A 13,576-nucleotide genomic window follows, 5' to 3' on the forward strand; every position below is an offset into this window, starting at 1 on the left:
TAGTGCGGGGTGGGGTTAGGGGGTCGCCGTGGCCAGGAGGGTTTGGGCTCCCTTCTGGCCCAACTACCAAAGGTACGGGGAAGGGGGGTGGGGGGGTCGCGGGTCGGCTGGTGGGGCGGTCGGAGGTTCTTGGGGGGGGCGGTCGTTGGGGGGGAGGGGGGGTTGCGTCGAGGGCAGGAGGGCCTGGGATCCCTCCTGCCCGTAATGTAGTGCGGGGTGGGGTTAGGGGGTCGCCGTGGCCAGGAGGATTTGGGCTCCCTCCTGGCCCGATATTGTTGGGGAGTCAGCGGTCCTTCGGGGGGAGGGATGTATCGGACGTCGGGGGGGGGCATCAGGCTTTCAGGATGGGGACAGACCTTCAAGGGGGGACAGTGCACGGAAGTCAGGGGGGGTGAACGGAGAGTCGGGACAGCGCACGGAAAGTCAGGGCGGGCGAAAGGAGCGTCGGGCAGCATGCGCGGTATACCCGTGAGCGCGGTATACCAAAGTTTTTGTACATATCATCGTGATTTCTGCGCGCTATATCCGTGTGCGCGTTTTATACGGGTGCGCGTTATTTGCGTGAAAATACGGTACCTCCCTGCCCTCCCACATCCTTTGACCTAATTCCTGCAGGGAGCAGCCTGCAGAGAGGATCGCTGGTACTTTAGCAATCCTTGCAAGTTGCCATTGGCCTCAGGAGCTGTCTTCCCTCTGCCTCTGACTCAGAGGAGGGGCAGGACCATGGCAGAGGGAAGACAGCTCCTGAGGCCAATGGCAACCAGCAAGAATTGCTAAAGAACATAGCAACACTGAAAAGACTGTTTCTGCGGACAAACTGCTGGAAAGGACCACAACAGCCAATCACACAAATATAAATCAATGAAGTTAAAAGGAAAAACTGCCCAGCAACAGACCTTTTGCCACAGAAATTCAATTATCCTGTCTTACCAGTGCCAAAATACAAGTGAAGGAGAAAAGCGGAAAAATCCACACACTGAGCTTGAAGGTCATCTAGTTTAGAAAGGATTTACAGATTCCATCCATGTATCACTACCTTGTGTACTTTGGTATTCCTCTTACGATGCTGATGTTTTCTCCTACTGTTGTTATACATTCCCTTAGCTCTTCCATGTTCCTACTACTCATGGCCTGCTGTTACCTATATATACATTGCCAATGAATGTGACCCGTAAATTCATCAGTTTTGCTCATCAGGCTTTCACTCATATATTGTGCTTTCCTGTTACTGTATGACATATCGCTCTGTTCTTTTTCTGTATGTCTTTTCACCTGTACTGGAAGGAAATCCTCCCATAACCCAAGAACTGGGATCATAAGAGTCTGTATTAGTGTTGATCTTATGAGATGATTGAGGATTTTGCCTTATCCTTACTCTTAAAATAGTCCTCAGTAAAAGAAACTGTGCTGAAGAACTTATTTCTTCTGTTTTGCATTGTGTATCTATTTGAAATCATTTTTAAGAGTCAAATTTAGGTTTACCTATTGGTAGTGCATAATAATCTTTGCTTGCAGTAGTTTAAGTGCTTTTTATATTTCTTAATGACATGTTTCCACAGTAATTCAGTTATCCTATCCCTTCTCCCCCTCCAACTCTAGCCCAATGATTGCAGCAGAGCCCTTATTTAAAAAGGGGCAAAAATATATTTTTTTAAAATTTACTTTCTAAAATCTTCAAAAAGGAATGAACAGCCAACATTTCTGTTTAAATGCACATCCGAATAAAATTAATTACCTGAGCTATTGAGTCCTGTTCCAGATGAGCCCGAGACCCACAAGATATGGCCATATTTTCCTGAAAAAAACCACAAAAGCACAAATTAGCCACCAAATTAAGTTTTAGAATTACACAAATGTGATAATGTAAGCTGACCATTTTGGATATTTGAGAGATAATTTTGTAAAGTTATTTTCATATGCAAATGGCCTCTTATAAAAGGCTGATTAGCATAAAAGTACACATGATAAATGCAGGCACATATTTTGCCAGTAAGGTGTGTACAAAGACAGAGAGCGTTTGTACATAACAGCATCTGCCTTTTCTAAAATATACAAGAAACGGACACCACTCCTTGCCCTGGATCAGAAGCATGAAATGTTGCTACTATTTGGGGTTTTGCCGCGATTGGCCACCATGAAGTTGGAATATTGGGCTAGGTGGACCATTGGTCTGACCAGTATGGCTATTTAAAAAAAAAAAAATTCTTAATGTTTTATTGAAATTTTAACACACTGCTCCTTGTGACCCTGGGCAAGTCACATAATACCCCCAAGTATATTAGATAGAGTGTGAGCCCACTGGTGCAGATAGGGAAAATATTTGAGTACCTGAATGTAAACCACTTAGGCTATAAGTGATATATAAATACAATAAATAAATAAATACAAAATCCCCTAAAACAATCAGACTATATATTTACAATGCAGGTCAGCAAAACCTCACCCAACCCAACTAGAAACTCATTAGAAATACATCAGTTTTAAACACCTTTTTCTAAGTAAACCCATAGAGTGGACCATCTGGAGAGAAATTTGTCATTATCTACCTTTGTTTTCAGCTCTAGTGGCCTCATATCTATAGATTAAACAAAGAGAATGCCACCAAAAATGAACAATGAGGTGGTTAGCATGCTTCCATTCATGGATTTCCTTCTGCAGAAATAGGAACGTTATGACGGCTTGGAATTCCACACTTGAAAATTCCACACTTTTCAGTGACATGGTTCAATCACTGATCTGAAATAATCTCAAAATATAGCATTGCAATTCTGTAAATTGGCACTTTTCAAAATAAAATAACATTGTTTTTTAGCTACAGTGGCAAAATAATGCTCAGAATTTAGGAAGTTGGTTGGGCTGAGAACTTTTCAGTACCGCCTCATAGCTGCACATAGAGGATCCCCCTCTCCCCAGTAGACTTCACAGTTTGAGATTAAAAAAAAATGTCTAGCCCACAATGTTTATTCAGAGTTTTATTAGGGAGCAAGGTAACAGCAGCAAGAATACAACATTTTTATTTGAAAGAAAGTTTCATAGGGCAGTTATCTCCAGATCCCCATCCTGTCTGCCCATCTGCAGTAATCATTATCTCTTCATCTCTCTAAGAGATCACATATGCCTATCTCACGCTTTCTTGAATTTAGACACAGTCTCTGTCTCTACCACCTCTTCTGGGAAACAGATGCATGCATCTACCACCCTTTCTGTAGAAAAAGTATTTCCTTAGATTACTCCTGATCATATCACCTCTTAACTTCATCCTATGATCTCTCATTTTAGAGCTTCCTTTCAAATGAAAGACTCGACTCATGCACATTTACGCATGTCTATATCATATCTTCCCTCTCCTACCTTTCCTCCAAAGTATACAAATTGAGATCTTTAAGTCTGTCCCCATACATCTTATGACAAAGACCATACACCATTTTAGTAGTCCGACTCCATCCTTTTTATATCTTCCTGAAGGTGCAACCTCCAGAATTGTACACAATATTCTAAATGAGGTCTCACCAGTGTCTTATACAAGGGCAACATACTTCCTTTTTCCTACTGGCCATACCTCTCCCTATGCACCCTAGCATCCTTCTAGCTTTCGCTGTCACCTTTTTAACCTGTTTGGCTACCTTAAGTTCATCCCATACAATCACACCCAAGTCCCGCTCTTCTGTCGTGCACATAAGCTCTTCACTCCCTAATCTGTACCATTCCCTCGGGTTTTTGCAGGCCAAATGCATGACCTTGCATTTCTTAGCATTACATTTTAGCTGCCAAATTTCAGACCATTCTTCAAGCTTTGCCAGGTCTTTCTTCATGTTATTTATACCATCCGGGGTGTTATGTTCTGTCCACATTCTTGAGTGCACTGACTTATTTTAAGCATGTGTTCTAATAATGTTTACAAAAGAGTAGTGTCTCCTGGATAAACGTGCACTATTCCAATAAAAATTCAAACTCACTGGCCAAGGTTGGAGATTTCTGAGCCCGTTTTCCACTTTTTCTAAATCTATAAACTTGGTAGCTCCGTCTGCGTCAGCCATCAGGATGAATTTCCCTCGAGATCGAAGTACACCCTGCAAGCCAGAATGTCGATGAAATGCAAAGATTTCCAATTATACTGAAAGAAAAGATTGTTGAACTCTGGCTATGGAATTCTCAAAGCTTTTGTTATTAACAAAAATTAAAGACAAATAAACTTGAATAAAACAGAAAAATTTAACATGAAAACCAAAGCTATAAAGTTGCAGACAGTATAAACTATAAAAAAATAAAACCTATAGGAAACATATCCAGAGACATACAACACAAAAAGTTAAGACAATGCTCAACCAAAGACACCTGTGTCAGGAGCCTGAAATGGTCATCATTCTTCAGCACACTGAATTACTGAAGCATTTCATAATAATTATTACTTTTTGTGTATCCAGCTATAATGTTCACTGCCTTTAAAACCCAGAGGCCTAAATTTATGGCCTACTTACAACTTAAAGTAATAGTAGGGTAGAGGGCCACAGATGAACAATAAGGTGGAGCCAAGCTTCAGGAGGAATGAGATTTTATTGGAGGACCTGACATGGACTGCGTTTCTGCTAATGCCTGCATCAGGGGTAATAAACCTGACAGCTGTACAAAACTCGTATCAGTCCTACAATCACAATGACAAGGTATCTGTACACAGATCAATGATTAATGCAGTTCAAGCAGGAAACTGATGAGTATCTCTCTTAATGGATTGATGGCTGTTTCATAAAACCATTGTATAACTGGTTACTTTAAAGAAAGGTTTAAGATGGGAACAGCAGGCAGGCTGTGTATCAGTGCAAACTGTGCTCAGGATAGGAACCATGTACCTTCACTGACATGAGCAACAGAATTCAAACAAAGCACTGTAAGCATTATTAATATCTGGGGAGGGGAAGAGAAGGGAGGAGGGAAGGTGGGGATGGATGAGAGATAAAGTTCTTAAAAGAAAAAAACAACAACTTCATATTACCATTCTGATGGCTCCTCCCTTACCACGATTCTTCGCCAGAGTCAACACTCGCACTTTCTCACTTCCAAACTGCTGGGTGTATTTTAGTGCCACCTGTTTAGAAATGACAATTCAAGAAGCCTCAGCCTACAAATCCTACATTTTTTTACAGCAACATAAAGAGCCATGTTGCCAAGACTTTCCCCCTTCTTCTAAGAAACTGTGCTAGCAGTTTTTAATGCGGGGAGCCACGCTGAATGGCCCGTGCTGCTCCCGACGCTTACTGAATTCCTATGAGAGTCGGGAACAGTGTGGCTCTCTGCGCTAAAAACTGCTAGTGCAGTATAAACAGAAGAGGGTGTTTGTGTGTTGCATTTCAATATATGAGTAATTACATAAGTGCACTGGAAGAGTCTGGAGCTTAGGAAGCAGCTGCCGTTCTGGGAAATTTACCCTGTCTCACACTGCACGGTTACAGAACTGCAATAATGTATACCATCTTCATTTGTATAGGTAAACAAGAAATTAAGTCCTTTTCTCACCTGTGAGGTTTGATCTTTGCTGCCATCATCCACCACAATAACCTCATATGTGAATGAAGGATCATGCATCTGTGTGGAAGAAATTACAATAGTAAGGCTCACTTGCTTTGGTCTAGCTAAGTGAGACCCTTGAACAACTAGGAAATGCAGAGGAAAAATCAAAACTATGACCTTGAAGGCTAGTGGTAATTTAATGAACTAGGATACTTCATAAAACAGTGGCTAACTTGCTCATGTTGGCAGATAGTGGGCTTAATCCTCAAAAATAGTTTGAATGTATACAGTGGCATACTGAGGGTGAGTGGCACGTTCTTTCAGAAAACTCTCCCACGATATGAAATAATTCACCCTCTCTCCACCAACAATTTCCCCTGTTATTGTTTTGATAATCACATTGGTTTCTGATCTTCAAATAAAATGTAATATTAGACCAAGGACACCTAAGAAAACACATAAATGAAGTAATAATTTAGAAGCTGAGTTTATTAAAGGAATAACCTCTTAATGGAAAAGACACTACTCAAAAATCAGTTCATTATTTATTTAATTTATTACTCAGAAACCTTCAACAATTCTGTGTGAATTACAATAGAAAAACCATACAATAATTAAAAAAGCAACAAACTAAAAACAAACATAATATATAAAAAATAAATATTTACAATTAACTCATCAGATCAAAAACAAAAGAAAAGTGGAATCCTTATACACTTAAGGGCAATCAAATAAACTGGAAGAAAAAGCCTCAGACATCCTCTTATGCACAGCTACTTTGTTTCAATTGCTGGCATAAACCATATTACTCATATGAAAAATAGTAACGTCCCTTTAATCAACCAATGGACCAAATGTAGTTGATAATTAGATTCAGCTGATTGAACATAGGCAGGCTTGACAATAGCCAGCTCTATTGAATCTAAACTTGCCATGAGTGTGAAGTAATAATAATAATAACAGCTTATATACCGCAGTACCGTGAAGTTCTATGCGGTTTACAAAAGATTAACTTTATGCCATGAACAAATGAAATTACAGAGGAGATGAGGGGGGAAAAAACCTGCTTTATGAACAAATGAAATTACAGAGGAGATGAGGAAAAAAAAAAAACTGTTGAAATATATTCAGGGTTACAAAGTCATTTCTAAAGTTCTGAGAATCCACCAAAATACAGCAACCATTATCTCCAAACAATGAAGACATGGAACTGTGGTGAATTTTTCCAGGAGTGTCCGGCCTGCCAAAATTATTCCAAAGGTGCAGCGACAACTCATTCAGAAAGCCACAAAATTTCCCGCTGGGAAGAATTCGCGGGAGCTATTCAGGAAGTTGCTTAGCGCCGACCAGCAACGCCAAAGCATGCTACTTCTCAGTACAGCTCAGCGGTTGAAGGCTGGAACTTGTGGCAGGCAGCGACCGACTGGATTAGAAGTGGGCAGAAGCGCGGAAAGCTCGCTCCTGCCCACTACACCTCTGGACCACCAGGGATTCCAGCGGCAGAAAAGGTACGATAAACAGGGCAGGAAGGAGGGGACAGGGTGGAGAACCTGGGAGGGAGGAGTCTGTGTGTAGTGCCTGGCAGGGAGAGGGGGCTGGGTGTAGAGCCTGACAGAAGAGGGAGGGAAGGGGGCTGTGTACAGAGCCTGATAAGAGAGGGAGTACTGGGTGCAGAGCCTGAGAGAGAAGGGGGCTTAGTGCAGTGCCTGGCAGGGAGAGGGATGGGTGCAGAGCCTGATAGGGAGGGAGGGGGGCACTGGGTGCAGATCTAGGCAGGGCAGGGCACTTGAATATTAAGCCACCCGACATATTTGAGTCAACCATTCTTTCTTAAGATATGTTCAAATATTGATGTCATCCTCTTTATTTACTGTATATACTCAAATATAAGTTGATCCGAATATAAGTTGAGACCCCCCATTTTTCCCCCCAAAAGAGAAAAAACTGAATATTTCATGGGGTGTTTTCACATGACTGTATTTGTTATATATGTTTGACACAACAGCTGACATAAATTCTATAAATTTAGCAAGCAGTGCACAGGTTTAGCATATTGCCATTTTTTAATTTAATGAGCAGTGCATGAGTTTAGCATATTGCTATATTACCATTTGAACTAGGTATATAATATTATTGAGATGATTCCTTTTCATCTCAAAGTCTACTCTATTTACAATAATTCTTTCTTGTTTAGATTCATACTAATTTATGTTATCAATTATTTCATAATGGAAACTGAATTGGGTGATGACAATGGTTCTTCACTAGCAACATGCACACTGCTCATAGCCTGAAGAATGTAGGACGGCAGCGTTGGAAACAAAAAAATGCTGGATCCTGATTGGGGGGGAGGGAAAGGGGAAGATGATGCCACATCTCTGGGGGAAGAAAGATGAGAAGGACAAGGGAAAGGCAGAGAGGGAGGAGATGGTGCACATGGATGGAGAGGAGGGGAAGACATGGAAAAGTAGACAGATTGAGAAGGAACCAGAAAAATGGTACCCTACTGGTGACACTCTTCCAGTCCGAATATTATCAGTTTACCCCCACTCTCTGTTTCCTATCTGCCAGCCAGTTTTTATTCCACGTATTTCACCCTCGATTCCATGGGTTGCAATTTTCTGAAGTAGTCGTTGATGTGGAACCTTGTCGAATGCAATATTCTCTTCACAGTGTATACCTTAAGTGTGACTAGGCTAGCCGTGTTGATACTAAAGATGAGTATTAACATTAAATAAATAATTTATTGAAGAAAGTTTAAGAATAGAAGAAATCATAAAGTATATTTAAATATTAAAAATAAAGACCGATTATGATCTGGGTGCCATCTGTCTGTGTGTTAACTCCTTCTACACAGCGGTACCGCCGAGGTCTTTGAATGACTTACTTAAGGTATACACTGTGGAGAGTTTATTAAAGATGGATGTAGGGCAGAAAGTGAAGGAGAGAAAAGCAGCAAATGAATAAGAAAGTCCTGGAAACAGTTAAGAGCACAGACAGAAGAAAGTGCAGCCAGAGCCTGGGAAATGATGATTAGAAAAATAAATCGCCAGAAAACAAAGGTAGGAAAATGATTTTATTTTCAATTCCGTGATTGAAATTTGTCAGTTATGAGAATTTACATCTGCTGTACATATTTTCCACTGTTCAGGAAGAAATACATTTTTCTCTATTTCTCTAGTGGTGTTCTGCTTGTAGAGCCTGGCATCATAGGTTTCAGTTGCATATATTAGGACTTTAAGTTTGTGGTCCTGTATTTGTATATGGTTTATCTGTATTCTACATATGTGACCAAGGACAGGTGTTCTAGTAGGAATGAATGTCATTGGTGTCATGGCCCCATGTAGAAAGATATCTATCAGCTCTCCTTCAGTCCTTTTGGACCCAAAATGGCCCTCACTTAAAAATTAGCGAACACCACCAAGCTAAATCATCAGATTTCAGTATGTGAGGTTAAATGTTTATCCTTCACTTATGTCTTAAATTCATCCAGACGGAAAAACCAACAGAGACTGCAGGCAATGTACAAGATGCAGGCAGGATTTATTGTACCAAATTAAAATTCAGTAATATAAAAACCTTTTTACCAACCAAGGGACCCGACACGGTCTGTGTTTCGGACAGTACACCTTCGTCAGGGGTCCATGGTAAATAAGGTATAAGATATACCGCAAAGAATAAGGGTAACAACAAATGCCTGTGTTTGTGTGTTTTTTGAGGTGCTTCACTTCTGGCAGTGACCCTTAGCGAATTGAACACACAGGCATTTGTTGTTACCCTTATTCTTTGTGGTATATCTTATACCTTATTTACCATGGACCCCTGACGAAGGTGTACTGTCCGAAACACGGACCGTGTCGGGTCCCTTGGTTGGTAAAAAAGGTTTTTATATTACTGAATTTTAATTTGGTACAATAAATCCTGCCTGCATCTTGTACATTGCCTGCAGTCTCTGTTGGTTTTTCCGTTTTAGTGATTTTTTTACTGCAGCTTCAGTTGGATTTTTCTGTTGTTGCTTTTTAAATTCACCCAGACCATAACCCCATGCCAAATGCACGTTCAGTTTTAGATGTTCACATCTTGGCTTTTTCTAAAAATTTGGAAGTTCATGCAAGACATCCAAATTCCATGATATAAAATAAGCATCTTTAGTGTTATATACTCTAATTCTCCTTTCTTTTCTGTAACTGCTGCCATGGCATCTCAGTAGGGTCTATGAGGTCAGAGTGTGATACGGCCAGTTCAAAACAAAGGTGTTGGGTTTTTGGGGTTTTTTTTAACTTCAATCATTCTAAAGTAGATTAAACTTTAAATATTTGAGGTCATTGTGACAGGATAATACACTTTGACTCAGCTGAAGCTCATGGACCAATGGCTTAATATTCCCCTTTGTGATATACTATATACACTTGTTTTTTAAGTTGAAGGCAGTTTTAGGACTAAAGATAGCCAAAAATGTTGTTACCAATGTATAAGTCAAGGCTGGATCCAACAATTCTCCTCTCTCTCTCACACCCCTCTGGGTCCAACATTGCTCCCTCTTTCTCCTCCAGCATTTCTTCTGCCTTTACCAAACCCACTCTCCTTCCTATAGCCTAGTGTTTCCATGCTATATTATGAGCATAAAGGATATATATATTAACTATTAGTAATCAGCCTTCAGTTTTAACAAAAAGTCAAAGTTTTTCACAATGTTTTAGAATACTTTAAGCATAACCACCATCCTAAATCCACAATGCATTTCATATTTTAGTCCAACACTACCACTTCTTATAAAGCACAGTTACTTACCGTAACAGGTGTTATCCAGGGACAGCAGGCAGATATTCTCACAACCCACCCATCTCCCCTGGTTGACTTCTTAGCTAGCTAGCTATCTGAACTGAGGAGACGCTAAGGAGGCACACAACCTACGTTCGGCAGGAAGGTACTCGCGCATGCACGGTGCAGCACTCACACATTTTCTGAAAGTTCTTCAAGTAAGTCTGCTTGCGAGGCTGTCTTCAAAGTTCAGAAGTTTTCAGATGATGCAAAGTGACTGGACTATTAACCGAGTGTTAAATATTGCACAAAACAGAAGAAGTTATTAGAGATTGTCCCAATTAGAGGCAGTTTGTTTACAGAGATTTAAAAAAAAAAAAAAAAAAGCTACATCTTACCTGTCTGTTTTCTAAATATTTCAAAGCTTCATCCAGCATAGAGGGTACTGAAAGCAACAGGGAGCAAGTCATTTCTGGTATTTGGGTTTTTAAGCACAAAAAAAAAGATTTTCACATCCTGATGCTGTAGCTGGAGAAGCAAGTGCAGTGTGCATCTTATGATCAGGATTTAACTATGTCATGTTAAGATTCAGTGATATTCACATAGCACTCAGTACAAATGTGCTGCTCTGTGACACATGAATATCTGATTAAGCTCTACACAACACCTTTCCACATAAATAGTACTACAATGCACCTACCAGATACTGGTCAGATACGTGACTGAATGGTCACGTATCTGACCAGTAAAGCAAATTCAAAAGTTGGAATAGCTACTAATATTGCTGTTCCCCCCTACATTTCACCCACTTGTGCTCTTACTATTTGAACACTATACTTCAAATAGGTAAAAGCACACTTCTGGCATTTTTCCTTCCGTGCACATGACTATCTTCTACTTTTTTGATATATCTGAAGGCTCTGTTCTTCTCATTTTACTAAGTAGAGGACAAATAAATTTCAGTTTTTGCTTAGCACTGAACCTGGCTTGAAATCCACGTTTGGTAATTCTTTGGTTTCAGTTGAAAATGACAGTGCATTTTCAGCAAAATGTGCATTTAATATAACACCTTATCTTGAAGAAGTTCAAGGCCGTGTACAATTTTTTTTAAATCAGGTACTCACAATCTAACTAATGTACCTGGGGCAATGGAGGGTTAAGTGACTTGCCCAGGGTCACAAGAAGCAGTGCAAGGATCGAACCCGAACCTTAGGGTGCTGAGGTAGCAACTTTAACTACTAGGCCACTCCTCCCCTCAACCACTCTCTGCCTGCTTCCTCTCCACAACCACATGAGAGAGCGAGTCCCACTAGACCAACAATCCTGACCACAGCCCTCCACCCTTCTTGGGCCTACCATTAAATGATGATCTAGTGGTCCCTTCTAGATAGAAGATCCCCAGTCGCTCCTGTCTCCACTGGTTTGCCCTCTATCACTATCTTACCTTCTTCCCCTTCCATAACTCCTCACTTTACCTTTTAATTATGGCCATCATGATTTCTTAGAATTCTTGATACCACCCCTTGCATTACAGTATCAAGTTGTACTGACTCAGCTTCCCTCATCTAAAACAATTCAAGTTTACAGATCCTTCCCAGGAAGGCAGCTTTGTTTACCTCAGCTCGATTCTATGCTCATAGATTTACCTTCTGCCCTATCTACGAGGGGCGTTCAATAATTTATCTAAGTATAAAAGAAAGTAGCAAACGTGTTGAAACAAATCTGTGCATGTTGTAACATGTCTCAAGGTTACTCATGCACAGTTACAGCTCAGTGCGAGTCTTAACATTCCAAGAGACAGGATGTCAGGAGAGTCCTTGTGTGAATCAAGTAAGAAACTGCTAGATTTGGAGCACCGTTCAGCAATAAAATTTCTCACAAAAGAAAGGAAAAGCCAAAGGAGATCCATGAATGCATGACTGTAGTTTGTGGTGAGTCTTCCCCATCTTTCTACAATGTAAAATTTTGGAGCTAGCAGTTTAAGTGGGGTAGAGAGTTCATTGAAGAAGACCCTCACACTGGACAGCCTGTGGAAACAACTTCCACAGAAATGTGCAAGAAAGTTGAGGATTTAATTTTGTCAGACAGATGAATTAAGGTTTCCCAAATAGCTGAAGAAATGGCCATCTTGGCAAAAACAGATTAGAAAATAATTCATGAAAAGTTGTGCATGCCTAAGGTTAGTGCAAGATGGATTTCAAGAATACTGACATTATGTCAATGCGTCAGGAGAACTTGGAGATGCTCCATGAAGACCAATTGAATTCTTTTCATTGTTTGGTGACTGAAGATGAGACTTGGGTTTATCACAACAATCCTGAGTCAATGCAGTGGAAGCACAAGTCATCCCCCCCCCCAAAAAAAAAAAGTTCAACGACAGAAAAATCTGCAGGCAAAGTCTTGGCAGCTGTCTTCAGGGATGATGAAGGACTTTTGCTTCTGGAGTTCATGCCACACAAGACAACCATAACTAGGAAGAGTTATACCAACACAATGATCGCTTTGTGGGAGTCAATCAAGGAGAAAAAATGAGGAAAACTCACAGAAGGCATGCTGCTTCTTTACGACAATGCGCTGGTGCAAGTGTCGTGAAAATCACAGGCTGTCATCCGAGAATGTGGGTTTCAGCAGCTGAACCATCCACCCTATAGTCCTGACCTGGCTCCCTCCGATGATTTCCTGTTCCGAGTTTTGAAAAAATCTCTCTATGTACAGTGGTTTTCAAGTGATGAAGATGTCAAGGAAGCTACAACATCCTGGTTTGAATGTAAAACAAGAGTTCTTTTCAAAGGAGTTAAAAGTAATTGCAGGAAAAGTGGATGAAATGTATGGAGCTAGCAGGGGACAAAATTGAAAATATTTATTTTTTTTTTTTTAGAATTCTTCTTTCCTATTGAGCTAGATAAATTATTGAACGTCCCTCATATCATTGCCTGTTTCTCGACTTAAGTCTTTTGATCTCAGGAGAAGTAATTGCTTCATAACCCAAATACTACAGTACCATGTTCTTTTCTGTGCCATGTTCTGTCCAAATAAATCTACATTATGTCTACTCATCTGAACCCACTGCAAGAAAGACATGCAAGGACAAGAGTCCTATCCATCTATGATCTAGTTCAAAACTGTCTTCCTTCTGTTCTAGGCAGTGCTTCCTGCTTCCTCTTCCAACTTCATTTCTATCTTTTAAATTCTCTCTGCCCTTATATCTTTTTTTTTCTGTTCTAGCTCCTAATTTCAAATATTTTTGTGTACGTGAACCCACTGTGTGGAGTGACTCACCAATGTTTTTTTTCCACCCTACCAACTCTAA

At 40.4% G+C, this 13,576-nt stretch overlaps 1 protein-coding gene across 1 annotated transcript in view; it reads right to left on the reverse strand.

Annotated features, from left to right (window-relative positions):
• ALG5 (ALG5 dolichyl-phosphate beta-glucosyltransferase) overlaps positions 1 to 13,576 on the reverse strand; it is a 53,251-nt gene that overhangs the window by 31,852 nt on the left and 7,823 nt on the right. Inside the window, exons 3-7 of the mRNA XM_033947992.1 lie at positions 10,665 to 10,711; positions 5,512 to 5,580; positions 4,991 to 5,083; positions 3,957 to 4,070; positions 1,736 to 1,795 (exon numbers count right to left, since the gene is read on the reverse strand). Of these exons, the coding sequence (XP_033803883.1) occupies positions 1,736 to 1,795; positions 3,957 to 4,070; positions 4,991 to 5,083; positions 5,512 to 5,580; positions 10,665 to 10,711 (383 nt within the window). The remainder of the gene's footprint in view (positions 1 to 1,735; positions 1,796 to 3,956; positions 4,071 to 4,990; positions 5,084 to 5,511; positions 5,581 to 10,664; positions 10,712 to 13,576) is intronic.

This window comes from Geotrypetes seraphini, chromosome 6, assembly GCF_902459505.1.
Source record: "Geotrypetes seraphini chromosome 6, aGeoSer1.1, whole genome shotgun sequence".
NCBI lineage: Eukaryota > Metazoa > Chordata > Amphibia > Gymnophiona > Dermophiidae > Geotrypetes > Geotrypetes seraphini.